At 57.8% G+C, this 27857-nt stretch overlaps 1 protein-coding gene across 5 annotated transcripts in view; it reads left to right on the top strand.

Annotated features, from left to right (window-relative positions):
* HDAC7 (histone deacetylase 7) overlaps positions 1–27857 on the top strand; it is a 61921-nt gene that overhangs the window by 8997 nt on the left and 25067 nt on the right. For 2 of the 5 annotated variants that reach the window (XM_086870147.1, XM_086870149.1), the window contains exon 1: positions 17270–17503. The exons of 2 other annotated variants lie outside the window; for them this stretch is intronic. In XM_086870147.1, coding sequence (XP_086726273.1) covers positions 17401–17503 — 103 coding nt within the window. In that variant the 5' untranslated portion in view covers positions 17270–17400. Of the gene's footprint in view, positions 1–10161; positions 10272–17269; positions 17504–27857 lie in introns of those variants that run through there. One more of the 5 variants, XM_086870152.1, reaches the window with a different exon arrangement.

The raw sequence follows: 27857 nt of genomic DNA, 5'->3' as shown, positions 1-27857 counted from the left end.
CAGAAACAGCCGGAGCAGGAACCGCAGCCCCGGGAGCAGCAGAACCCCCCTGCTCACGCCTGCCTGGGCTGGGACTCCCTGCTGGGGGAACGGGGACCTGCTTCTCGGGCTTGATTTGTGTCTCCTGAGCTATTTCTGGTCTCTGAGCCTTCTGCTGTGGGCTGGAACACCCCGAGGAGAGGAAACCTCCTTTAAATTCCTCCCTGGGAGGGTGGGAAGGCTCTGGCACAGGTTTGTCCAGAGGAGCTGTGGCAGCTCCATCCCTGGAAGTGTCCAAGGCCAGGCTGGACTGGGTTTGGAGCAGCCTGGGATGGGGGAAGATGTCGCTGCCCACGGCAGGGGGTGAAATGGGAGCTTTCAGGTCCCTCCCAACCCAACTCATCCTGTGGTTTTATGACCTGAAGCATTTTGGGGAGAGGCAGAGAATCCGTGTGAGGAGGGAGCAGAGGCAGAAAATGGGAGGAAATGTTCCCCAAGGGCCAGCGGGAGAATCAAACCCTGCTCACACCCGAGCTGGGGCTCACACTGCCTTTGGAGGGACCACTTGGAGAAATCCAAAGATATTTGGGAGTCCTGGCCACAGAGATTTTCCTAAGGCTGGAAAAAGCTGGCCCAGAACTGATGGAACCAAAGGCCTCACATCCTGTGGCAGGGACGGGACTCTGCTGCTCAAGGCAGCCTTTGGCCAGGGTCAGCTTTGGGGAAGGTGCTGGGAAGTGAAAAGTTGGAGCAGTTTGGTTTTGCACAGCCCGTGTGGGGCACAGTGAGCACCACAGGGCACGTTCTGGTCTCACTTTGGCAGTGCCACAGCCGGATCACCCCGGTGAGCGGCACCAGGAGCCAGCTCGGGCTCCAAAGCGGGGCTGGCAGTGCCACCCTCGCATCCCCGCGGTGCCAAGCCACCCCTGGCCCCGCTGCAGCCTCCCCCCCTTGCAGTGGGTGTTTTGGGGTAAAAATAGACTCCAGATTTCGGTTGGTAAAGGCGGAGGCAGGGAGCAGGAGCTGTTTATCAGTGCCAGGGTTTCCCCAGAGACACTGAAATGAGTCAGATAAGAGATGGGCACAACGTGCACGTTCCCCCTGCGCTGGTGCCGGGGCTGCTGCTCCCTCCAGGGAGCTTCTGCCATGTGCTGGGGTGTCCTGGAGGCCACAGCCCCCGTGGATGCTCCGTGGAGCTCATGTTCCTATCAGACCTACCCTCAGCCCCTTTTGGAAGTGTTGCTTTCTGCTGTTAATCCATCCTGTCCCAGCTACAGAGCTAACTGTAACCATGGAATGGTTTGGGTTAGAAGGGACCTTAAAGCTCACCCTCCTTCCATGGGCAGGGACACTTTCCACCATCCCAGGTTGCTCCAAGCCCTGTCCAACCTGGGCTGGAGCTTTCTGATGCTCTGGAACCCTTTTCCCACAGCGTCAGCACATTCAGAAGCAGCAGAAAGCCTGAGAATCAAACTTTGTCTCTCAGAGTGGCACAGGCACCGCTGGCTGACCCGGCCAAGGAGGAGCTGCAAGACCAAACCCTGGCGTGGGCAGCATCCCCTGGGCAGCGTCCTGAGCGTCCTGGCCGGGTCAGAGCCTCGGGCAGGGCCGTGGGGCCGGTGCTGCCGCTCCATCCAGGGCACTTCTTCACATTGAACCCCTCTGTCCTGCCCAGCAGCAGCAGCAGCAGCAGTTTCCTGTTTGACTCACACCTGACACAAGCCGGGGCCTCTCGCGCTCCAGAGCGACTGAATGGGGCTGTTTACAATTAGAGAACGTGGGATTCCCAGAAAGAGGCTCAGACCGGACGTCCTGAAGCGAAATACCCCGGGCGTCACCGGCTAAAAATAACCGTGGCAGAACAGTCACCAAACAAACAGCGCGGCAGCTCGGACCCCGCGGCACGGCACCCCAATTCCGCCTTTCCATACCCCCCCCGGGGCCTTTTTTGGTGCTCCCTGTGCTGGTGGCTGCCCCTCGCTGTGATTTCTCTTGGTTTCTGTCTTATTTATGGGAGGGAGGAGGCAAGGGAAGGGTTAAAATGTGAATAATCCGAGTTTCAGCCTGAAGTGGTTGATGGGAATGAGTTGAGCTGGTTGAAGGGCTGGGGGTGGCTGGGAAGGGAGGAAGGAGCAGCTGCTCAGGGCCAGGGGCTTTGCTGGGCAGCTCTGGACCTGGAGCTGGTGTCTGGTGGCCAGGTGGACACGTGTGGTCATGGCCAGCATGAGGCTGAAGAGTTCAGAGGCTGAAATTTTGCAGGACTTGAGTTGGAGCAGGGGAAGGTGCTAAATCAGAGAATCACAGAACCACAGAATGGTTTGGGTTGGGAGGAACCTTAAAGCTCAACCTGAGATGGGCTGGGTTCTTCCTGTCCCAGCTTGCTCCAAACCCTGTCCAACCTGGCCTAGGACACTTCCAGGGATCCAGGAGCAGCCCCAGCTTCTCTGGGCACCCTCTGCCAGGGCTGTGCCACTCTCAGATGGAGGAATTTCTTTCCAAATATCAAATCTAAACTTCTGTTTCAGTTTGGTGCAGGGCTCAGAAAGGGACCGAGCTCAGCCTGAGCTAAGCTTTGCCATCATCCCAGCCCAGAGCTGGGCCCTGCTGCCTCTCCCCAGGGCTCGTGGGCTGGAATAAGGGACAAAAGCTGGGTCAGAGCAAGAGGGCACAGAAAGGATGGTGCAGATCCAGCCCTGCAGCCCAGGGACCCCTTCCTAACAGAGATTTCGGGAGGCAGCAGCTCCCGTTAGGGCTCTTATGCAATAGGTTGTTACCAGAGGAAGTTTCTCTTTAACCCCAGGCAGTTGGTGGTTGATTTATGTCCTGCAGCTTTAGATTTTCTAGGTTGCAGTGGTGTTGCATAAGAAGATAATTTGACCCTTCATTTCTTAAAACCTTTTTTTCTGTTGGGGACAGTCTCTGGGCACGCACCTGGAGATGGAAAATGAAGGGCGATTGTGCAGCTCGGGTTGTGTTACTGTGAGAGTGAATCCCTGACTTCTCTCAGAGGCAGGGCTGGATTTGGATCCTCCTTCATGTGAGGACTGGGCACTTTTCCTTCTTTTATCCCCAGAATAAGAGCGGCTCCATCGCTGTTTGTGCCTCTAATTTCACGTGCCAGGTCACAGCCGGTGGCTTTTGCTCTCCAGCAATAAACACAACAGTGGGAATGCTCCGGGAATGGGATGTGGGGACAATTTGGCACCGTCTCAGCTCGTGCAGAGATCAGCCCTGGACTTAATGGCCCTGGGACCCCTTCCAGTGCAGGTCCTTCCTTGGGAAGAGCTGTCCCTGAGTGGGAGTCGATTCATTTCATGGCAGGGGAGACAGACGAGCCTTGTGCCTCATGGCAGCTTCACTCGGGCTCTCTCCTCATTTGCCATTTGCCTTTAACCTAAACTAAAAGTGATTTGGACTAAAAGCACACTTTAGTGTTTGTGAACAGAAGGGCAATTACAGGGAGAAAACCAATTTCCAGCGGCGTGGTGGGGGACAGACACAGCCCCATCATCTGAGCCACGGGGTCCTGCCAGCAGAAGGAGCAGCCCAGGTTCTCCTCCTCCAGCAAAGAATTCCTGCTCTTTTCCAGCCTCCCCTTGAGGAAACTCTTTCCACTCATCCTTGCAGAGCTGGGTGGACAGTGACCCCTTCCTCCTTCTGCGTCTCAGGAATCGGAGCCATTCCCGGTCCGGGTGGTGTCTGGGGGAAATCTGAGCTGAACTTCTCGGATTGAGGGATTTTTCCCTTCCTGGGTGAGCGTGGGTGGCTCCAAGGCTGCTCCAATTTTAGCCTCCCTGCACCACCCAGATGTTAAACTGGGCATTTTCTGCATCTGCTCCTGGAGAAATTCATTGTCCAGGAATCCTGGGTGGCCAATTGTGCCAGCGGGAGCTTTCATGGACACAGCCCACGTTTTCTGTGGCAACTCCAAGCATTTGCAAAAGGCTGGTAGAGCCCCAGGAGCTTCTGGCAGCTTCATTTTATTTTGAAACCAGTCAGTCCCCAGCTGGGTGTGAGAGTAAAATGAAAGGATGCGAGATAAAGCCGCCGGTGCAGCGAGCGAGGGCAGCCGGCACCAGGGCCTGTCATTCTGAAACCAGGCATGGAAACTGTGCCGAGGAGAAAAGCTCGAGAGCTGGGCTTGGGCTGCTCACCACGCACGGCACAGACCTCAGCAGAGAGCGCCTCTGCCTGCCTGGGGACCCTCACGTGCTGCGGGACAGCGACGGGAGCCTCAGGGGCCTCTGACCGGGCCGATGAGCGGCGACAAGAAAGGTACCGGCACCGACCTGTCCTGTCCAGCTCCCCTCGTCCAACCCATCCTCTGTGTTCAGATGTCTCTGGGGAATCTTCTCCAGGCTCCCCTCATCCAACCCATCCTCTGTGTTCAGATGTCCCTGGGGAGTTTCTTTATGCTCTGCTCTCTGCTGAGCATCTCTGTCCTCCTGCTCTCCTGCCAGGGCGTTTGGGCATCTCCAGCCCTGAGCTGGAGGCCGAGGAGATGTGGAGGTGGAGGGGATTGAAGGGTTTGGAGAAGAGGAGGCTCTGGTGGGTTGCTGGGGTGGTGTTTGGGGACCCAGAGCACGCAGGGATTCAGGGACCTTCAGCACAGGAGGGTTTGGGTTGGAAGGAACCTCAAAGATCACCCAGTTCCACCCCTGCCATGGACCCGTCTGTGTCCGTCTGAGCCGTGTTGTTCCTGAGGGCTCTTCGTGCCAGTCCAGCCCCGGCTGTTTCAGGTGAGATGCTCTGATGGACACTGAGGGGCTGCTCTGGAGCTCTGGGTGACACCAGCCAGGAAAGGGATGGGTGACAGGACAGGTGACATTGTCACCACCGGTTTCTCACCACAAAACCCGTGACAATCTCCTCACCCAGCTCCCCTCGCCCGGGGCACCCACTGGAGCTGGGACATGGGGGGCATCTCTTCTTCCTTCATCCCAAGGCAGTGTTCCAGCTTTTTTCCCTTCTCTTGCCACCCCTGGTGCTTCCTGGTTCTCTTTCTGTGCATGGGAAATTGCATCAAGAGAAGTGCAGCTCACAGCACCACGGCTTGGGGAGGGATGCTGTGATGGAAGAATTTGTTTTGTCCTATCTCAAAAGTGCTGAAAGTGCTGAAACACTCCCACACCCCCTCCTGGGAATTTCCAGCTAAACCCAGCTGGGTTTTGCTTCTCTGGACTGCCCAGAAAGCTGAGCTCAGGCTGGGGGGGCCTGGCTTGGAAAGCAGGACATGAACTGGAGGGTTTGGCACTGTTGTCAGGACCCTTAGAGCTGAATCCCGTGACCTGCAGACCTCTGACTGTGACTTCTGGAGGGCTGGTGTGGCAGCACAGCTCAGTTTGGAGCACCTCATCCCCTGCCTGAGGGACAGAGAGGGACAGGGAAGGACAGGGAAGGACACAGCACAAGAACTGAGCCTGCCCCGGGATCCTCAGGGAGGGGAGAACAGGGAGTCTCTTCATGGACTGTGACAGGAAAACTTTCAACCCCAGGGTTCCTACAGCTGCCTCCAGGCCGAGAAAACTCCTCCAGGGCTGTTCTCAACAGCTGGGAACAGCAGCAGATGGGAGCCTGATGGTGGCCAGCAATTAGTGCAAATTAGGGTCGATCCAGCCGAATCTCTCCTCTTTCATCCCCTTCTCCTGTTCCAAAGTGCAGGAGAGGCCGCAGGGACCTGGGGGGACTCTGGAGGTGGCCAAGGGGAGGTTGTGTCACACCTGGGGGGTGACAGCCTCTGATGCCAGCGTGCCCAGCAGCTCAGAGCAGCGCCCAGAGCGTGCCAGGCATTTCTGTTGGTTCTAGACCTGAACTTTCGGGGTTCTAGACTGGGATTTTAGGACAATCTGGAACCCCAAAATCCCAGTCTAGAAACCCGAAGTCCCGATCTAGAACCCAAAAAAAAGGTGCCGGTCTAGAACCCCAAAAGTCCGGGTCTAGAACCCCAAACCCCCAGTCTAGAACCCCAAAAGTCCGGGTCTAGAACCCCAAAAGTCCGGGTCTAGAATCCCAAACTCCCGATCTAGAACCTTGAGAGTTCAGGTCTAGAACCCCAAACTTCCGATCTAAAGCCCCAAAAGTTCGGGTCTAGAACCCTGAAAGCGGCAGTCTAGAACCCCAAAAGTTCTGGTCTGGAACCCCAAAAACGCTCGGGAACCCCAGGATTTTGATCGAGAACCCCCAAAAGATTATCGGAACCCCAAAAAATCCACTCAGGAAACCCAAAAAGTTTATCAGGTATTTAGAAAATCAGAGTTTTGCCAATTATTCTTCCCTTCTCTGGCTACAAACCCTCTGGGCTTTAAACGAAGGGAAATAAACAATTCCCAGTAACATTTGCAAAGCTTCTACGATCGGTTTCAGTGAAACTGTTTGGTCTGAGCTTCTCTAAAGGAAAAGGTGAGGAGGAGGAGCTGCTCCATGTGCAGGTGTGATGGACTTCCCTGGCTTTGCCATGTGGGAGCTGCTTTTAAGTTATATTAAACAGGCAGAAATCTATAAAAACCCAGTAAAAGCCCAGTCCAGCCTGGCCTTGGACACTTCCAAGGATCCAGGGGCAGCCCCAGCTTCTCTGAGCAACCTGTTCCAGGCCCTCAGGACCCTCACAGGGAGGAATTCCTCCCTAAAAATCCATCTAAATCTCCTTCCTGACACTGTGAAGTCATTCCCCTTGTCCTGTCACTCCCTGCCCTCGGGAAAAGCCTCTCCAAGTCGGGCTGTGCTTGGCTGAGGGTACAGAGAGGAACCCACCGGGTTTTTCTGTACCTCAAAACCTCATCCAGGATGTCTCGGGGTGGATTTGGTGCCCCATTATCAGGGAAATCTTTATTAAAGGCTTATTAAAGGCTACCGAGTCCCGGCTGGGGACGGGAGAGGGCGCGGGGCAGAAACTTTGAGTCACTCGTTGGGTGTTTTGGAGCAAAATTCGGAGCCTCCGCGGCCCCTTCCCGGCCCATTGTTGTGGTTTGACAATCACATTTTCCTGTTTTTAAAGCAAATGTTTTTCTCTCCCCTGGGGACGGAACCGAAGCTCCGCGAGCGCTGAGAGGGGAAGGTGCCCGGGGGGCTTCGGGCTTGGAGGGGCCCTGGGGGGCTTCAGATCCTGAGAGAACCCGGGGGGCTCCAGACCTTGAGAGACCCTGGTGGGCTTCAGATCCTGAGAGAACCCAGGGAGCTCCAGATCTTGAGAGATCCTCAGGGGACTCTGGATCTTGAGACACCCCGAGGGGCTCCAGACCTTGAGAGACGCTGGGGGGCTTCAGACCTTGAGAGACCCTCAGGGAGCTCCAGATCTTGAGAGACCCCAAGGGGCTCCAAACCTTGAAAGACCCTGGGGGGCTCCAGACTTTGAGAGATCCTCCAGGGACCTCCAGATCTTGAGAGACCCTCAGGGAGCTCCAGACCAGGACGAGCCCCCCACCCCTGGAATCGCCCCTTCCTCTCCCATCTCCGCTCTCTTTGCGCAACGGTGGCAGCAGGAGGCTGAGGAAGGCAGAAGTGTGTTTATTTTTATTTTTTACTCATTTCTTTGGTTTGAAGTTGACGGTTCCTCTTTGCCGTGCTGTGGTTTCACGCCCGGCAGCAGGACATGGGGGTATTTTTGTAGGTTTTATTCAAGGAGTGTCTATTTAAAACAAACTTTTGGGCTGCCTGAGCACATGTTAGATCTCAGTTCGGAGCAGAGGATGGGGCTGCTGGGGAAATGCGGTGGCTGCTGGAGCCACTTGGCTCCTCTGAGGGTGCTGAAGGTCTCCAAGTCCCCACGGAGGAGGCAGAGGAGGGGCCACACAAGGAGAAAACTCATTTATTATTCAAGTTCCTGTATGCAGGGTGTCTGCACACTCCCACATTTGCATTGAAATAGAAATAATTTGACTTTCACTGAATGAAAGTCAAGAAGTTTTAATGTTGAGTGGTGGCTCTGCAGCCTTGCCCAGGCAATAAAAACCACCAGGTTTTTATCATTATTTATTATATATATATAATTCATTATATTATGCTATTATATAATTATAATATATTATATATTATATATTATATATTATATATTATATATTATATATTATATATTATATATTATATATTATATATTATATATTATATATTTATATTATATATTATATATATTATATATTATATTATACAATACCCTATATTATTTATATTTATTTATAATATTAAATAATAAATACATATATTAAACAATAATTTAAATATTAAAGTAGATGTTAAATAATAAATAATGAATAATAAATAATATTATTTATTCTATTATCTATTATTTCATTATTTATTATTTACTATTTACTATGTATTATTTACTATTTATTATTTATAATAAATAATATTATTTATTATTTACTATTTATTATTTACAATAAATAATATTATTTATTATTTATTATTTATATTAAATAATATTATTTATTATTTATAATTAGCCCAGGAGTGGGCTCATGCAGGGCCCGCTGGGACTTAGTTGTGAAGTTATTGACTGTTCTCAGAATGAGCTGTTAGTCACTAAAACCTCCTCAGGATAATTTGGGTGTTGCTGGGGCTCTGAAGAGACCAGAGCTGAGGTTTCTGTTTTATTTTCCAAATCGGAGAGGCATTAAGCGGAACCCCGGTAATTCTGAATTATTAAAAAAGCCGCAGTCGCTGCTCTGGGCTGAACTGTCAGGTGATGTTTGTGCCTCTCCTCCGGTGAGGTTTCATTGTGGATCCGCTCATCCACGATGGAAATGAAATTCATTCCAAAATGGAATGAATTAAAGGGAATTTAATGGATAAATTAAAGGGAAAGAGAAAGCTCGGGCGGTGGGTGAGACGCACGGTGAAACCTCCCAGCTTCAGTGCCGAAAATACCCGCTCTGTACGCGGGGCTCCGATGGGCCGGCCCCGGGCTCGCTGGGAACTCCCAGAGCTGCTTTGGTGTCATATTTGGAGCAAAAGAACTCAGCAGATGCACATCCCTGCCCAGCCGTGTCCGATGCTGGAGCTGCACCCGCGGAGCCCAGAGACCGCTGAGCCGAGCTCCTCACCCCGGGAGCGGGCAGGGATCTGCTCTGCGCCTGCAGAGATCTCTTCCTTGGAAAAGAGAAGTGGAATTCGGTGGTTGGAGAATTCCCCCCGCGCTTTGCATTTCCTGGAAAAGCAGCTGTTCCCTCTCCGAGGAGCTGCGGCCAAGCGGGGGAACCTCGGGGTCTCGCTGTGATTCTGGCCAGGATTTGAAGCCCCTGAGGCTCCTCCCTCCTTCGCTCTGAACTTGGATCTGTTCCTTTCTTTCTGCTGTTCTGTTCCCGCAGTCACTGCGGGGGGATGTTCCTGCTGTTCTGTTCCCTGCTCTGCTCATCCCGCGGGATATTCCCGTTATTCTGTGCCCAGCTCATCCCTCGGGATATTCCCGTTATTCTATGCCCAGCTCATCCCTCGGGATATTCCCGCTGTTCTATTCCCTGCCCAGCTCATCCCTCGGGATATTCCCGCTGTCCTGTGCCCGGTTTATCCCTCGGGATATTCCCGCTGTTCCCTGCCCAGCTCATCCCTCGGGATATTCCCGTTATTCTGTGCCCAGCTCATCCCTCGGGATATTCCCGCTGTCCTATTCCCTGCCCAGCTCATCCCTCGGGATATTCCCCTTGTTCTGTTCCCTGCCCAGCTCATCCCTCGGGATATTCCCGCAGTTCTGTTCCCTGCCCAGCTCATCCCGAGGGATATTCCCCTTGTTCTGTTCCCTGCCCAGCTCATCCCTCTCCTGCCCCCGGCTCATCCCCGTTCCGCCCCGGTGCGGTGGAACCGCCTCGTCCCGGTCCCCCCGGCCAAGGGAGAGCCCGGGCAGGGAGCGAGACACCGGGGACGGGCAGGTGGAAGCGCTCGGCTCCAACTCCGTGCACGGAGCTCTCCCCGTGTTCGGCCGTTCTGCCGCCCCTTTCCCAGCACTTTGGCGGCTCCGCCAGCACCCGGGACGGACGGGCTCGGGGTCAAGTTTAGCATCCAGCCACCAGCGCTCGATTCCCGGGGAAGTCGCCGCTGCCGGTCCCTCGTGTGGCGGAGCTGTGACCCGGAACGCGCCGCCCGCCCCCGGCCCGTCCGGTCCCGGCCCGTCCCTGGGGCGGAGCGGCACCGCCCGCAGCTCCCGCTGGGGCCGCCCCGCTCCGCCCGCCCGGGCCCGCCCGGTTCCGGAGCGGCCGCGCAGGTGGAGCCGAAGCCCGCGGAGTCCCCGCGCGGCCCGGCCGGGGCCGCCCCCGCCCAAGGACGCTCCGGCATCGCCTCGGTGCCGCCGCCAGCCCGAGGTAGGCACCGGGACCCCGGGACGAGCGGACACCGCGGCGGCCGCTGCTCCACCGCGGCCGGGGGGCAGCCGCGGCTCTGTCACCCCCGGGGGTTGTGGCGTCCTCGTCCCCTCTCCGTTCCCCGCAGGAGGGAGCAGCCCCCGCTCCGAGGGGCTCTGCTCGCCCCCTCCCCAGCTCTGTCACCCCCCGCTCCCGCAGCCGCCGGGGCTGGCAGGGAACGGGCGCTCCGTGCGGCCCTGGGAGCTCCGCAGCCGGGAGCGGGCTGGGCTGCGCGGGGAGCGCCCATCCCGGGGCTGTCGGGTCCCGGCAGTGCCTGCCTGGGCTCGCTGGGGTGTCGGTGACCCCATTCCGAGGGGACAGCTGCTGGCAGGGCTGTCACCCCCGGGAGCGGAGGAGCATCGGGGGGTGGCGGCTCCCGGCGCTGCTGGTCCAGCCCGAGGAGCCCGTGTCCCATGGGATGGGTGCGTGTGGCTGCGGGGCTCAGCTGCACAAGCTGCCGGAGCTGGGGGACAGAGCTCAGGCTCAGCAATCCCCGGCTCGCCGCGTCCAGCCGGGCCCGCGGATCTGTGGCTGCCTTCGAGAGCGTTCAGATGTGGCAAAGCCGAGCCTGTGGTTTGCTGGAATGTTTTTGTGCTAATCCTGTTGCCTTTCCCTTCGGAAGGGCCGGTGCGAGCGGGGCTGTGAGGGCAGAGGAGCAGCAGCACCGCTGCGTTTGCTGCATTTGCTGCAAGGGCGCCCCTCTCTCCCTCTCTCTTTCCAAATACTTTGTGGGAAAAGGATGTGCGCTGGGAAAAGAGCTGTGGATGCCCCAGATAGCCCGGATCCGTCTGCCAGAGCCACGAGCCAGTGCAGCCCACAGATCTGAGCCCCATCCCAGGTTTGCCCTGTGCTGGCAATCCCTGCGGTCCCGGAAAGCAGCTTCCCACCCCTTTTTCTCCATGCTGAAAGTGTTATCTGTGGTCTGGGGGCTTTGCTGAGAGATGGGATGTTGGGAGACTCCTGCAGAGGAGGTGTGGGATGTGCCGGACCCGGCTCGGGCACGACAAACGAGGTGTCAGTCACGGGAGAGGGAGGGCAGCGGGTGGCCGGAGGGTTTGGGTTCTGCGTTAGCGTTTTCCCGACAGGATGGGCTGGGAGCGGTCCTGCCCCGGGTTTGTTCCAGCAGCCGGAGCTCCGGGAGGATGGGGAGAGCGGGCCCCGCTCCGAGGGTCCGGATGCGATGCCTCTGAGCAGATGTTCGCAGAGGGTTCCAGCCTGAAATCTCAGCCTTTCTCAGGAGATCTCAGGCTCTTCCTGGTTCGCAGCGAGGGTCGGAGGATTTCAGCACTTCCCACTCTCTGCCTGATGCGAGCAGGAAGTGGGAGCGTGAAAATGGCAGCAGAGGCTCTCACAGCGGGGCTGGAAGCTCAGCAGGATCCTGAGCAGGGTCCCAAAGCCTTGGATGTGTCCTTTGGGAAGGGACAGGTCCCGGTGTCAGGGCTGGCCCAAGGCTGAGTCTCATCCTGCAGCAGCGTAGCAGGGATGGAGCTGAGCGTGGACGGGCACATGGGAGCGTGTCTTTTCCTGCAGTTATTAAATGGCTTCATTGGGAACCTCCCCGGGGCAGGGAGAGGCTTTGGCTGGGTGCTGGCTGCTGTCCTGGGCGGCTCCGAGCTGGCAGGGGCGCTTCAGTGCGACACCGTGTTCTCTGGGGAGCAGCAAAGGGAGAAACTCCGCGTCCTCCTGCCACTGTGGGCCTGGAATTGCGTTGAGAGATGGGGAATTCGGGTGGCCGGAGCACAAGGGACTGATCCTGGTTTCTGTGTTCGCATTTGGCTGGCCCAGGATCGGAGTCAAGACCCAGCTTCCATCAGGGCTCGGTGGCTCAAAGCCCTCAGAGGCTCTGGGGATGTCAGTGGCCACATCAATGGCTTTGGGACATTTGATGCCAAAAAAAGTTCCCCCACCGTGGGACACTGGGATAGGAACAATTCTGGGGAAGCTGAAAGGCAAAACTCTGAACCATTTAGAAGCTGTTGAAAGAAAAATGAGGTTTGAAAACGTCAGTTGTAAGGAGACCTTGTGTATTCGGAGTCTGTGGCTCAGATTTTCAGGCTTTTTCCTGTTCCAGCAGTGGGATACAATGGCATACGTGCTTTTTCAGTGAGTCTGGGAAATCCTGCAATCATGGATTTAACAGCTGGGACCTTGAGGAGGGGAAAAAACAAACAAGTGTGTTGGCAAGGCTCCGAAACGAGGCAGCTCCTTCTGCCCCGCTGCCCGGCTCGGGCGGGGGAGGTGGCGAATCTCCTCTCCCATCTCTGGTTCAAACATCAAACCTGAGTTGTTCCGATCTGATTTATTACCTTTTGATCTCCATCCGGCCCCGCCGCTGCTCTCTGGGACAGCACAGGAGGGAGGTGAGTCAGTCCTGGAGCTGGAGCTCGCCGCTCTGTGTCTCATTCCCTTGCTATGCTCCCCGAGGGCAGGAATGCATCCGTCCCGTTCAGGCTCTGCCGGCTGCCCGTTCCCAGCTCCTCTGCTGTCCCTCGTGTCCCTGCCAGGCGGGGAGGGCACCCTCGGGCAGGGCAGCGTGTCCTGCCCGTCCTCAGCGGGCCGGTGTCGGGCTGGGGCAGCTCCCGGTGACCCCGCCTGGCACGGCCGCTCCTGTCTGCGGCTCCGAGTGCCCTAAAAATAAAATACCTCGGAAAGCGCTGCTGGGAGCAGCCCCGCGGCCTCGCCAGCGCCCGGGGGCTTTTCCTGCCTTTGTTGGTGCCTTCACACACAGGGTTTGTTTCTGGGCACCCCACGCCCGCCTCCCTGCAGCGGCTGCTCTGCTCCAGGTGCCTTTCCCGGAGGGCAGGGCCGGGCCAGGGGTTGTCAGGGACAGTTCTGTCACTCAGGGAAGGCCTGAGTTGGCACATTTGCTGTTTGATGTGATGGAGTCATGAAGCTTCCCAGGGGGTTACCAGAGTTCAGGGACTTGCGGTGCTGGTAAATATTCACTTTTTAGCACAAAAACCCGGGTTTTGTTAAGCCGAGCCAAGGAAATTGAGGAGAGCAGTGCTGGCCTGCGGACTGCAGGAGAGGGATTTGTTTTCTTTCTCTGTCTTGGAGAGCTCTGTCTTCCCTTGAAGCTGTCTTCCCGATATAGCAGCAGTTGCTAACTCTGAATGAATGCGCCGGATTCCGGCAGCGCCGAGATTCGGCCGCTTGGGTTTGAGTTTGGGCAGCGCCGCGGTGGCACCGTCCCAGTCACTTGTCACACTAGAAATAGCAAACAGAGCCCAGGTGCCCGTTGGGGTGAGGCTGGAGATTTCCCAGGCTCATCCTGGAGGTGGAGCGGGGCTGGAGGCGGCTCAGAGCCCGTGAGGTGGCAGAGCTGGGGGTGCCACACGTCGCTGTCACCACGGCGCCTCTTGGGCAATATCCGAGGATGCTGAGGAAAGAGCCCTGAGTCAGCGCCACGCTGCCACCCCCAGAGGCCTCCAGCAGGGAGGGGACATCCTCAGGGTCCCCACGGAGGGGTTGGAGTGAGGCAGCGGCCGTCTGTCACGTCTGGTACCTGCACACATCCACCCCACCTTTGGGTTTGTCTCTCCTCAACCTAAAACTTCAGTCTCAAGGCCAGGTGTGGTGTATGGTCTGCTGGAGGAAGAGTTAGGACGGTGTTTGTGGGGTTTGTGGGGTTTTCCTGCCCCTCAGCACGGTGACAAACCACCCCCCACCCCCAGATCCATCGGGCTTTGTCCCGTGAGCTGTTGGTATCCAGGAGCAGGAGCGGTGCCAGCGGGAGAATTGGCTCTTGCACAGCTTCAGCATTGCAGAGCTGGATCAAAACACGGCTCACACCAGTGCAAAACAAACCCTGCTGAGCTGGGCACGCTCACGGCTCCGTGCTGGGAAGGTGGGACCAAAAGTAGGGAGGACAGAGGTGCAGGAGCTGGGGGAAGAGCTGGGAACTGAGGGTGGCTCAAACGAGAGCCTCGTTTCTCTTCATGGAGAGAATTTTTACGTGTGTGTGGTGTGAGGACACCTGGAGCGTCCTCCCAGCGTTTCTCCTCTGTTTCACTCGGGTCATCTGCTGCTCTGAAGGAAAGCAGCACGTCCCAGGAGCCTCTGGAGCATCCTGCAGTCCTGGAAGTGCCTCGGAGTTCAGCTCCAGGGAGGTGAGAGCTGGGCAGTTCCCCCGGGAGGAGCAACTCCCTGATGCTGCATGGAGCCAGGATGTGGTGCTGGGGTCGCTTCTCTGGAGATCTTCAGGGAGGGAGGATCTCCCACGGAAGGAGGATCTCCCATGGAAGGAGGATCTCCCATGGAAGGAGGATCTCTCACAGAGGGAGGATCTCCCATGGAAGGAGGATCTCTCATGGAAGGAGGATCACTCATGGAGAGAGGATCACTCATGGAGAGAGGATCTCTCATGGAAGGAGGATCTCCCATGGAAGGAGGATCACTCATGGAGGGAGGATCTCTCATGGAGAGAGGATCTCTCATGGAGAGAGGATCTCCCATGGAGAGAGGATCTCTCATGGAGAGAGGATCTCTCATGGAGAGAGGATCACTCATGGAAGGAGGATCTCCCATGGAAGGAGGATCTCCCATGGAAGGAGGATCTCTCATGGAAGGAGGATCTCCCATGGAAGGAGGATCTCCCATGGAAGGAGGATCTCTTTGTGGATCTCTCACAGAGGGAGGATTTCTCATGGAGGGAGGGGAAAACTGTTGATGCTGAGGCTGCTTTTTCATAAGCTGCTGTTGCGTAAGGGGAGCCTTGGGCAGCACAGAAAATGTGGAGAACTTCCTCGCAATGCTGCAGACAAAGCCAGGATTGCTCTCTCAATTTCTCTCTTCCTTTGTGCTTTCCTAAACTTCAAGGCTGATGTAAATTCCGCAGGTTTGCCCGGGGCTCGATGCACCGACATAACTTTCATTCGTAGCCTGGGGGTGCAACTTCCAGGTGAAAATTGTCTCTTCTGCTCCTGCCTCAGCCTCTCTGCTCCATCCAGCTGCCTTCTGCAGTTCTGGGGAGGCTGCTGGGAGCAGCTCAGGGTGGGGATATTCACAGCAGAGCTGTCTCTGCTCCCTCCTTCTCCCACATCCCTTGCTCGCTCCCAGGTTTTGCCGTGTCCTTTTTGTCACCTGTGTGTCACCCTTGGAAACCTCTGGTGTCTCTGTCCTGCTGTGGGGGGCCTGGAATTGGCTCCTCGCTGTCCCAGAGTGGAGGCACCACAGAGCCCCTGGCTGCAGGAGCCTCTGCTGAGCTCAGGATCATCCCTGCCTCGGCCTTCTCCTTCTTCCAAGACCTCAGCAAGCCCTCGCTGCAGCGGTGGACGCAGAGAGGAGGTGGCAGCGTCCCAGGGAGGGTCCCCACGCCGAGGGACAGCCCCTAGCACAGCTGGCTTTGTCTGGGCCACACGCTGGGATAATTGAACTGCACTGTTAAGCAGATCTGTGCCTTGTGATGGTTATTCAGCCTTTGGAAGCCGGGTTTAACTGGAAGGCCTTAACTGGCCCTCGCTGTCTGGATGAGGGATGGAATCAGAGGTGCCCCCTTCCCCCTCGTGCCCTGCGTAAGTTTTGATTTATGGGGTGTTTTTAGAACAGATGAAGCTGTTTGGGGAATTCAGTTATTTCATAGAATCATGGGTTGGTTCGGGTTGGGAGGTGCCTTAAAGTTCATCCAGTCCCACCCCTGCTGTGGGCAGGGACATCTTCCCCTGTCCCAGCCTGGCCGTGGACACTTCCAGGGATCCAGGGGCAGCCACAGCTTCCCCACCCTCACAGGGAGGAACTTCTTCCTAATCAGCACTGCAGACTCTGTCAATCCCGGCTGGTGATTTATTCCTGACCAAAAACCCAGGAGAAAGCACATTTGGGATGTGGGTGAGCTGGCAGAGCACACTGGCATCACGAGTATTCAAATGCGGGATGGACACGCTGTGAACTGGCAGGGACCGGTTTCAGGTGCTGACTTGGAGCTCCAGAAACTGCAGCTCGTGCGTTTGTTTTCCCGGTATCCAAGGGTTTGAGTCCAATGAATCGCCCTTCAAATTTCCCTGCGTTCATCTTGATGCTGGTTGTTAACCAGGACCAGAACTTTCCTCCCCACATCTGGTGGCTGGGTGCGATCCCAGCCCTTCCTTCCAGGGATGAGCTGAGCTGGGAGCTGTGGAGGGCTGAGCTGGACTTTGGGATTTGGGATTTGAGATTTGGGCTTTGGGATTTGGGATTTGGGATTTGAGATTTGGGATTTGGGCTTTGGGATTTGAGCTTTGGGATTTGGGCTTTGGGGGTGCCCTGCTTGCCTGGGTTCTGTCGGCTCCCTTTGAGGCTCCTTTGGCCACAGCGGGATCTCTGCAATTCCTGCTCCACGGAGGTGCCTGGGCAGGCTGAACCTGTGGCAGCAGGCTCAGCTCGACGTGGGCAGCGCTGGAGGTGGTTTGTGCTGGGGTTTGGCCACATCCCAGCGCGGAGAAGCCGTGGCCACGCCGGGCTGCAGCTCTGCACTTCCCGGTGGGCTCAGCCCTGGGGATGCTCGGGGCGCTTTTGGGGTCCCGGTGCTGCAGACACGCCGTGCTTTGGGATGGGGAGGACGGGGGTGGCCTCGGGGGCTGTCCCAGCATCGCCTTCACCCCAAGAGCGCTCACAGCAGCCCTACCTGCTGCGGCCCGGGTGTCTTTCACTGAGGTGAGAGTTGTTGTGCAGAGTTTCCTCTTTTATATCCTCTTATGTCACGCAGCCCCGGCGGCTGAGCGCGCCCGAAATAGCTGCCAATCCCGGGAGGTTTCACTTCAAGGTCTCTATTCTTGGCTCGCCGGCGTTACTCAGTCATGAGCTCAGGGACCGCGGCGTGAGGACCAGCAGCGAGTGCCATGCAAGGCTCCTGCTGCCGGCCCAGGGTGGCTCCGAGGGGACGCTGCGGGCACAGCCCGGCTCTGCAGCCTCACAGCTGCGGGCTCTGACAGACCCCGGCTGTGCGGGGATGAAATAAACGCTGCCGGAGCCGCTCCGGGACGGGATGAGTCAATTCTGAGAAGCTGCTCCGTGGCTTTGGTTGCATCTGACCCAGCTCGGCACGGCTCAGACGCTCTCCCTGCTGCGCCCAGGATCGGGTGGGCAGCAGGGATGAAGCAGAAGTGAACGTGGGATGCGGAGCCGTGGCTTTCCGGGAGCGGAACTCGCTGGATGTTCTCAGGGCGCTGCGCCGGGGTTGGAGATCTCCACCACGCTGGTGATGTTCAGCCCGTCCTGTAAGTGCTGGGGATCCATCAAATCCATGGCTGGGGATTTGTTCCTTCCCAGCACGGCTCTGAGCCCTGGCTGGGTGTGGGAAGGTGTGCAGGGAACATCCTTCAGGATGTGCAGGGAGAGGGAGCGCTGGGTCCGCTCCTGGGCCTGGGGTGGGGCTCACAGCGGGGTCCGGTGGGCTCGGGACACCGGGGGTTGATGGGGATGGCCACCAGTGGGGCAGGTTCAGGACACCGGGGGTTGATGGGATGGCCACCATCAGGGCTCAGGGTTGATGGGGATGGCCACCAGTGGGGCAGGCTCAGGACACCGGGGGTTGTTGGGCACAGCCACCATCAGGGCTGAGGGTTGATGTCCTGCCAGAGGGTCCCATCTCGGGTCCTTCTGCAGCCTCACAGCCACAGGAAGGGAGTGACAACGCCAGTCCCAGCTGCAGCAGCAGACACAGGACAGGCTCCTTTTTCAGCTGCATTTTCTGGCTGTTTCAGAGCAAACTCACAGGTTACCCACCAGCTCTGCTCAGATCTGGTGAAGGCACTGCCCGGGGGGATGCAGGAGAACCCCTGGGTGATGCTTCCACAGGACTTTGGCTATTTTTGAGGGTTCTTCTTTTGAGGAACATAATTTTCCAGACTTCTTTTCAATTTCTTTAACATTTTCAAGCTATTCTGACTCCAGCCTTGCTGGGTTAGGTGTAACACGGTGGGTTATGCCCAGCTTGGGGCACAGACAGCATCCTACACCTGGGGGATTTTTGGCACGGGGGATTTATGGCACAGGGGAAAAAGCCCATCCTGGGTGGGAAAGGTGCTGCTGGTGGCTTTGGCTGAGCTGGGAGGTGGTTGGGGCTCTGTACGTGGGGTTGCTGGGGAGGGAGTGTTGTGTTCCGAGCTCGCATCCTGCCTACGCTGCGGGGAACGGTCACGTGCGCTCGAGGCCTTTGTCCTGTGCCTCGCTGCTTTTTTTAAAATTTATTTTTAGGTGCTCTCCGGCTTCCTCTTCCTCCTGCGCCGCGCTGCACTCCCTCTTTCTAACTCCCTCTTCTAGGATTGCTTTTTGAACAGTCAGTTCCTCCTTAAACCCATTTTTGCAGGCCTTTGTCTGCGCTTGGGAGCCGGCCCAGTTCAGCATTAGCAGCTGCCGGCTGCTCTGGGTAAGCGAGAGCAAATAAAGGTTTGCACTGAATGAATCATTTGAGCCTTATCTGTCGTTCCCAGTCGGGACAGCTGTGCAACTTCTGCCTGCAGGGCACGGAGGCTCCTCAGAGAGCTCCTCCTGCCAGCAGCCAGCCTCAATGGGTTTGTGCTGATCCCAGGGTTGTCCCAGCGGATCCGTCCTGTGTCTCCGAGCTCTATCCCACGCTTGGTTACGAAGCTCCTCTCTGGAATGGCTCCTTCCCCATCCTGCTTCAGCCTCACGGGTGCTTTGGGTGGTTTGGTGGCTGGGTGAGAATGCAGAAGTGTCGTGGTGGGAGCCACATCCTGGTGGGATGCTCGTGGTGGTGGGATCCACATCGTGGTGGGATCCTGGTCATGGTGGGATCCTCATCATGGTGGGATCCTGGTCATGGTGGGATCATGGTCATGGTGGGATCCACATCCTGGTGGGATCCTGGTCATGGTGGGATCCTGGTCATGGTGGGATCCACATCCTGGTGAGATCCTCATTGTGGTGGGATCCATATGGTGGTGGGATCCTCATGGTGGACGAGCTTTGGAGGCAGACAGGGTGTGTGGGGATGAGCTCCTGGCATCCCCCAGGCTGTGGGACACTCAGGAGCTGTGGTTTAAGAGTTTTTGCTGGTTTAAAAGGCAGGATTTGCAGATAAGTTGGTTCACTAACAAGTGTGGGAGGGATGGCAGATAAAGCCCTGGGCTCGTGCCTGGGAAGTTTGGATCTGACACCAAGCTGAGGAGTTGATCAGAGCTCCTGTTGGATTGTGGAGGGTTCCTGAGGGATACCCTGGCAGCCAGCAGGGGTCTGGATCCATCATCACCCCTTCCCTTCCCCTTGGCAGCTCCGAGTGCCCCGTGCTGAGCTGAGCAAACAGGCCCTGCACAGCCCCACCAGGCTGGGGTGGAACCTGCTTTTCTCAGAGCAGCTCAGCCACTGAGCCCTTCCTTTTACCACCACGACTGTGCCCAGCCAGGGCTTGGCTTCTCTGCCCTTAACTCATTTCTTTATTATCCATTAGGTGGACGGGGCAAAAGTCCTGCTGGGTTTGTCCCGGCAGCTCTTGTGGAGCTGTGGGGCTGGGCCGTGTTGTGATGCCTCATCTCCTGCGGTGGGTCCATCCCTGGCTGTGCAGGGATGCTGAATCCCTCCTTCCCCACCGGCTGCAGGCTCTATAAAGCAAGCAAAAATAATTCACCTGGATTAAACCACAAATCTTCCCTCTCCTTCCAAGGCTCTGCCGCCGTAAACAGCCGCGGGCTGGGGTAGGTGAGCAGAGGCAGCGCGGCCCTGCCAAGGCCTCGTGTCCACAAATGACTAAATCCTGCCTGAAAAGTCAAAGTATGAAAACATTATTTTTTGGGTTTGGCTGAGCCTCGTGGATTGCTGGGATCGAGCCACCTTGGCTGCCTCTGGACGCTGCCTGCGGCTCTGCCCACCTTGCAGCCGGCGAGGAGGGGGGAGGAAGGCTGGGAGGATGAGTGGGGGGCTGGAGGGGGTTTGGGGGTGCTGGTTGTCACCCGAGAGCGCCCTGGGGTGGGTCTGTCACCCTGGGCTTGGAGCACAAGCAAGGCTGGACCTGCTGCTCCACATCCCTGCTCCCAGATTGCTTCTCCCTGCTGTGCTCGCATCTCCAGCTGCCCAGGGCTGGGGAATTTCCTGCTGCTGGAGATGGGTAACGCCGATGCCGGGCTTTGTCTCCCATCGCAGCCTCCTGGGGAAGCTGAGCTGCTTCCCACTGGCAGGGGCAGCGCCTGGCTGGATCCAGAGGTGGTTTGTGGATCTGGGATCCCTGCACTGACCCTGCACCGCTCCCAGGTATCCCAGCCCCGGCACAGGGCTGGCAGCCGGCAGCCCCCGGTGCGTAGCCAGGCCCGGCGGTGAGACGCTGGTATGCGAGATGTAAACTCAATCCCAAAGTTTAGATTACAGCCCTGTGAAAAACATCAGCTCCCCTAAATGGAGCCCAGATGGTGGCGGAAGCCTCGAAGCCTGGGGCCAGGAATTGCAGGAACCGTGTGAGCACAGGGCCGTGGGGGAGGGAGAGGAGGGGAGGTGGGCTTTACAGCATGGAGGGTCAGTTCCCAAACCAGCCTGGTTCCTCCACCTCATCCCTTTGGAAACAGCCGGGGATGACAAAAGTCTCCCGAGTTGCATCACGCAGCGTTTCCAAAGCCCAGGTTTCCCACAGAGCTGAGCTTGCGGGCGTCGAGGGCTGGAGGCCGTGAGCACACGAGCTCTGCTCTCCCGGGAGCTCTGCCAGAGAAGGAGTTTCCCCGTGCCCTCATCTGGGCAGGTCCAGACCTGAGCCCAGGGCGGGGGGCGAGAGGGAGCTGGAGCTGGTTTGGGCAGGAGGAGCTGCTCTGGGATGGTGGGGACAGGCTGGGGGAGCCTGGCCCTGACTCAGTGTCCCGCTGTTGTGAAAAAAGGAAATGTCCCGAGGTGCTGAGAGGGGGCTGGGGGCTCAATCCCCCTGTGCCACGGGCACGGCTCCTTCTGGGAGGGCACTGAGTGCTTGGGAATGAGGGGGTCTGGGACGGCTGGACCCTGGCACGATGGAGATGTGCAGATGCTCTGGTGGTGTGGGAGCAGCTCGTTCCCTTCCCAGGAGCGGTGGTGGCCTGGGCCTGCAGCAGGGACCTGCTCGGGGGCACGATGGGTCCAGCATGGATGGGCTGGGAGGTTTCTCTGGAGGCTCTGGCCACGTTAGATGGCAGAGCTGAGTGACCTGTCCCTGTGAACAGGACAGCACGGTGAGCTCTGCCCTCGGAGGAAGGCACAGGTCCCTCGAGAAAACTCCGTGGGTGCAGGAGTCACACAGCCCTCCCTCCCCGGGGATAAGGTGGTGAGCTGACACAGCCCAGGGACAAACAGCCAGCCTGGAAAACATCCCAGCTGGGCACATGGAGGGACATGGAGCATCTGTGGGGACATGGAGCTCCTGGAGGGACACGGAACTCAAAGCTGCAAGAAGGAGTCCCTGCCTTGCAGGGAGAGGTGAGGGTGAAGCCCAGGCTGGCTGGGCAGAGGACACTCGAGGCCCCGGCTCCTTTGGGGGCTGGAGCAGAGCAGGACGTGTCGGAGGCAGGGGTTGAGCTGTGCTTTGTGCGTTGGCCTCATCCCTCCTGCGTGAACGATCACAGTGACGCCACATCTGAGCAGCGCTCGTGTCAAATCACAGCACGGGGAGTCCCTGGAGAAACGTCTGCAGTCGGCTCCGGGCCTGGCCAGGGCTCCACGAGTCTCGTTTGCAGATCCTGAGGGTTCCTTGGCCTCCTCCTTGTTTGTGCTCTGAGGTGCGGATCTGCATCGGTGCCGATGACGAAGCCTCGAAAGCCCCGTCAGGAGCAGGGAGCTGGGAGGGTTTGTATCGTCCTTGCCTCGGTGGGACCTCGCTCAGGGCTGGATCCTCGGGGTGTCTGCCTGGCTTAGTCACAGCAACCGTGCCTGGGTGGAGGTTCTGTCCCAGCTGGATCAGCGCCGCTGCTGGGGATGAGGAGGGATGGGGCTGGGCTGGGGGGAGAAGCAGCCCAGCCCCACAGGGACGTGTCTGGGACGCAGTGCCAGGGGAGTGAGAGGGTGCAGGGTGTGCCTGGGAGGGGCGCAGGGTGTAGGACGGGGTGCTGGCACATCTGGAGGTGGGACAGAGAAACTTGCAGAAGGATTTGTAGGCTCAGCCTGGTTGGAGCTGAGGCGTGGGCTGGATCTGCACGAACCCATGTGTCCTCCCTGCTCCTCCTGCATCTCCTGGCTTGCAGGGGGAGGCTGGAAGAAGATCCTTGCAAAACCCCGCCGCATTCCCTCCGTCCACGTGGCTTCTGTGGTCATCCCCTCGCAGCAGCTCTTGCACATTCCTGACCCTGGGAACGAGAGATGAGGTTTGGCCGGAGCTCTGCCGCTGACCAGCCGGCCTGACCCCGACAGAGGAGAGGTTCCCATTCCCATGCTGGGCACTTCTTGGATGTGCTCAGCATCAACCCGTGGATCTGCCGGTCATGGGGATGGGCACACCCCAAAGAAAGATCTCCCGATGAGCAAAACTCCCAAAAGCGACATCTCATCGCAAAACCTGGTGGTTTTTATTTTGTCAGATTATCCAAATTCATGGCAGGAACGCTCTGACTTAGGTTGACTTCATGGCAGGGAGGAGGAATCACACCCCAAAGGTCTGGCTGGGAATTGTGGTTTTCATGCAGGAAAGAAAGAGCTCCGTGAGGCAAAGGCTGAGAAGGGAATTGGGTTTGGGGCTGGGTCGATGGATTTAAGCCTGGAGTGGGGCAGGGGAGGCTCTGGGGAGGGTTTGTGCAGCCTCTGCTGCTCCTGGCTCGGGCTCCAGCTCTGGCAGGGCTGGGCTGAGAGGGGCGGCCAAACAGCTGGGAGAGGAGCTCCGGGAGCCAGGCCTGTGGGAGCTGATTTCTCTGGGAAGATTGGGAAGATTCAGATGTGTTTTATCTCGCTGGAATCGTGGCCTCCACGGGGGCCTGCGAGGCAGGGGCTGCGCTCTCCTCCTCCTCGCTCCACACCCCTCCACCTCTGCCAAAGCAGGAATTCACCCAGGCACTGCCCCGTGTCTGCAGCAGCCACAGGGGTGTGAAGAAACAGACAGAGCCCCCCCAGAGCCTCCCAGAGCCCCCCCAGAGCCCCTCCAGACCCCCCTCTTTGGTGTCACCAACCCCTGGGTGCTCTCGGAGCTGAGCCAGCTCCCGGCTCCCCGTTTTCCCTCCAGCAGCAGCCACGGGCCCCTTCCACATCCCACATGGATTTTGTTGGGATTTGGGAGCCCTGGCAGTGGGATGCCAAAGCAGAGCTCCCTGCCAGGCTCTGGGGGTGGACAGAACAGCTTTTCCCCTTCCCTCATCACCCCGAGCCTCGGCAGAGGGGAAGCCTCTGCACAGCTCTGGGCCACCAAAGGGCTCTTCAGTTCTGGCAGCGAGGGGAGAGCCATGGAATTGTTGAGGTCGGAAAAGACCTCCAGGACCATCAGGTTCAACCTGTGAAGGGCTGCAGAGGCTGCAGAGGTTGGCAGCAGACGGGGATGAGCAGAGAAAAGGCCGACAGATGCTGAAAGCCCTGCAAGGGGAGAGGTTTTGCTGCTAGGGGTGGGAAATGGGGGAGCACAGGAATGATTTCCATCCAGGGAACCCTCCTCCATCATCATCCCTCTCCCAGCCCTGCTGGGTTTTCAGGATCCTGGGGGAAGAGTTTGGGTCTGGTTTTGTGGAGGGGCTGAGAGGAGCTCTGGGATGCTGAAAACCAGCGAGGTTTTAAGAGGAGATTTACAGAGCAAACTTAAATTCTTCCTGTCTCTTCTGTGGTGTGTCTTAAATCTTCTTGGGAAGGCTTTTAATTGGAACACACCACATTAGGAGAATAATCCCAGGTGTGAGCGGAGTCTGTCCCAGTTTTAGGATGGAGAAATGGTGAAGATTCTCAAGGGGTATTTGGATGATGCTGCCAGGGATGCTCAGGGTGGGATTGTCTGTGCAGGGCCAGGGGTTGCACTGGATGATCCTTGTGGGTCCCTTCCCGCTCAGAACATTCTCTGATTCTGTGATTCTATGAAAACATTTGTTCCTGAAATTGGAGTCATTCCTGGGATTGCAACACCCAGGCTGTGTTTCCAATTAATCTGCTGAAGTCGTCATGTATTTCCAAGTGCATTGGCTCAGCAGAGAGAAATCTGGCACTGGCTGGGGGTTGAAATGCCAGCTGGGATGTGCACGGAATGAAATGAGGGAATGGCCCCAGGGGCTGGCCCAGGGCACCTGGCCCGGGATCACCGAGGGGCTCTGCTGGAGGGGGGAGAGGCCAGAGCAGCCTCCTCCTGGGAACGGGACTGCCTGGAATTGTTGTGGAGTTACTGCCGGGATTTTCCTCAGCGGTTCCCTTCTGTTTCTGGGTGGTTTTGTTTTGGGGAGGAGGGGAGGGGTGCAGTGAGGAATGCTCTGTGCATTCCCTCCATCCTGGGGGGATCGACGGCCTCAGCGGGGACAGGGGGAGATGTTGGGGATGATGGAGCGACCTCTCCACCCCAGCTCCTCCCAGGCTGCTCCAGCCCGGGCTGGAAGGAGCAGGCTCGGTTTGGGAGGGGTCCCTGGGGTGCTGTGGGGTCAGCGCTGGGGCTCGGCTCGGTTTGGGGTCCGGGGTCCCGGTGCTTCAGAGCCGTCCCCAGGGACAGACATCGCCTCGCCCGTGCATTTCCCCCTCCTTTGCGAGAGCCAGGATTCCCGGGCGCAGCTGGATGTGACCCTGCCGCATTCCTCTCCTCTCCCGGGGGATTTGCTGAGGAAAAAGGTTGGATCTGGAGCCGGGTCCCAGCTGGGTGGGAGCGGCCCCGTGCGTTGAGCACAAACACTCAGGGAAAGGCCTCGTGTAGGAATCTTCTCTTTCCAAAAACGAGGTTCGGGCTGAGGCCCCCTCCCTCTGGAGCCAGCAGGGAAAGGAGATGGGAATAGGGGAAGGGGATGGGAATAGGGGAAGGGGATGGGAGCAGGGGAAGGGGATGGGAGCAGGGAAAGGGGATGGGAGCAGGGGAAGGGGATGGGAATAGGGGAAGGGGATGGGAGCAGGGGAAGGGGATGGGAGGCTCAGGGCATCTCCTGCTCTGGGATCAGCGCTGGCTCTTCCCTTTAGGGGGAACCCTGCGAGCTGCTTTGGAGCAGGAATGTGCCAGCTGCTCCGAGCTTTGGGAATCAGAGCAGGGATGGGGTTTTCCTGCTTCCTTGGGAGCTGGGAAGCGTGAAGTGGGGACAGTGGTGACAAGACCACTCCCAAACTGGATCGGGGCCGTTCCCATCCGCGAGGGCAGCGCTGGGGCAGCGCGTTCCTCGCTGGGAGTGCCGTGCAAGCCTGAGCACCCTCCTCGAGCCTGAAAACCTGAACAGAACCCCAGGAAAGGCGGGAGAGGAGGGGGAAGGCCAGTTTTCCATGGATGTTTAATGCTGCAGTGCGTCAACATCACAATTTTCAGGATTCTAACTCCCCAAGTTCCCCACTCCCGAAATAGAGCTCTCCCCTGTGCCCGTGTGCAGAGAGGTCCCTGCTGCGTCGCTTTGCAGCAGGGAGGATGTGATCTTTCTATTTTTGCTTGCAGGACAATAATACTGATGGTTTCTATTTTTAACCCATCGGCAGGGCAGAAATGCGCTTGGGAATGTTCTGGGAGCGGAGCAGCCCCGGCCCGGGAGCCGCCAGCAGCTCGGACAGAGCCTGGCCCCACTTTTTGGGTGGTAAAGAGGGGTCAGGCTGTGCTGGGATGGTTCCCTTGCCCCAGGGGGGGCTCTGGGGGTGGTGGCAGGAGCAGGGACAAGTGAAATCATCCATCCTCCTCTTCCTCCCGTTTCCCTCCCTCCCAAAGTGTGGCTCCGGCGCGCTGCCGGCTCTGTGCTGCTCATCCAGGTGTTGCCACTCCTGAAATCCCAGCCCTAAAAGCATCTCAGACCTTTAAAATATGTATGGTTTTGAGGTGTTTTTAAAGAAAAACAGCTTCTGTCACCACCTAGATGGTGCAGAAGGGCTGCAAGCAATAACTTGCCCTCCCAAAACCCTGAGAAATGGGAGGTGAATACCGAAACCGGCACCGACTTGAGCGGCAACCCCAAATTTGGGGGCTGATTCGTGACTTTGGTTCAGCTCCTGCCACCCTGCCCTGCTCGGCTGCCGTCAGCAGCGGCCTCGGCTTGCGTGGGTCCTCGCAGGGTTTTCCAGCTGCTGACGTGAGCTGGAGCAGCTGAACTCGTGCACCTCCCATCTGGAGGAGAAAATCGGGATTTAGGGTGGAACCCTCTCCCTGGGGGCTTCGTTTCACCCTCAGGGTTGGGTCCTGAGGAAGCGTCTTCTGCCGTCTGCTTTTTCTCTGCGGTGGAAAATCCTGCCAGTCCTTCATGCTGGATTTTGTGCTGGATTTTGTGCTGGATTTCGTGGTGGATTTTGTGGTGTTTGTGAAGTCCCTGGTTGCCAAGGCCGAGCGGTGACTGCGGCGTGTCCACGGCAGCCGGCGGATTTCGGATGGAACCTGGCGTGGGCTTGCGGGTGAAGGTGGAGCCTGGGCCCAGGATGGGGCAGCGGATTTGGGTTTGGGGCTGTTCCTCTGGGGCCGAGAGCTGGTTCTGGCTCTGCCCTGGGGGAATGAAGCAGCCCTGGCCGGACAATGGCCGGACAATGGGCGGAAGCCGGGACCGCGTGCGGCTCCTGCTCCTCCCGGGCTATTTCCATCGCATTGTCCGAGGCACAGGAAGGATGTCTCCAGCCTTCTTCCTTTTTGCCTCAAAGGGATTCGGGGAGGGCAGCGAGAGGAGGGGATTTGTTGTGCAAGAGGCGCAATCGCCGCTCCTCGAAGCTCCCCTGGACACGTGCGCCGCGAGGAGGGAAGGGGAAGGTCTCCCCTCGCTGTGTGATGGAGAAATACGGCCACCAAAGTGGCCTCTGGCTTTTGGGGATGTTTTTAGTGTGGACAGGGCTGGGATGGTGACAAAAGAACGCTGCAAGGTCCCTCCTGTGTTTTTGCACAGCTCCCGCTGCTGTGGCTGGGCAGAGTTGAGGCTCCTCGCTGCTGCTGCTGCTGCTGCTGTGGAGGAGGAGGCCGAGCTCCCACGTGCCAGGAAGTGAAAGCAGAATTAATTAAGACGGGGAAATGATCTTAATTTGTTCTGGCTAAATCCCTTTAGCAGCAGTAAACCCCAAATATCTGAAGCAGATCTCTCCGTGGGGGCACGGCCGCACCTCTCCCGTCGGTGACGCATCTCTGGGGGCTGCTGTGAGTGGCAGAGCTTTCCCAATCTGACTTCTCCCAGTTTTCCCAGCTTCCTGCTGGGAGCCAGACTGGGAAATGCCCACCCCTGAGTGGCCTGGATCCCCGCTGAGCCGGGATCATCCTGGGACAGCCGTGACAGTCCAAGCCCAGCTCTCGCATGCGCTGGCACCGAGTCTGCCCTGGCGCAGCTCCAGCTGCTTTTCCCATGGGGGAACAGAAAAAGCTTTAAGGATCCCTTTTGGGTTTTTTCCTTCATCCTGGAGTGGATGGGGATGGAGTGGAGCTGTTTTATCCCACTCCAGCAGTGGGTGGTCCCCATCACACCCCCAGGATTCCCTCCCTACCCCTCTCCAGAGCTTTCTGACAAATCCCAGGGTCAGGGCCGGTCCCTTCGACCTTCCAGGATCGCCGGGATCTCCCGGATTTCTGAC

The sequence above is a fragment of the Cyanistes caeruleus genome, chromosome 32 (genome assembly GCF_971803275.1).
Source record: "Cyanistes caeruleus chromosome 32, bCyaCae1.hap1.1, whole genome shotgun sequence".
NCBI classification, from domain to species: domain Eukaryota; kingdom Metazoa; phylum Chordata; class Aves; order Passeriformes; family Paridae; genus Cyanistes; species Cyanistes caeruleus.
Note: the sequence above shows the minus strand (reverse complement) of the source record. Positions and strands in the feature narration are given on the sequence as shown.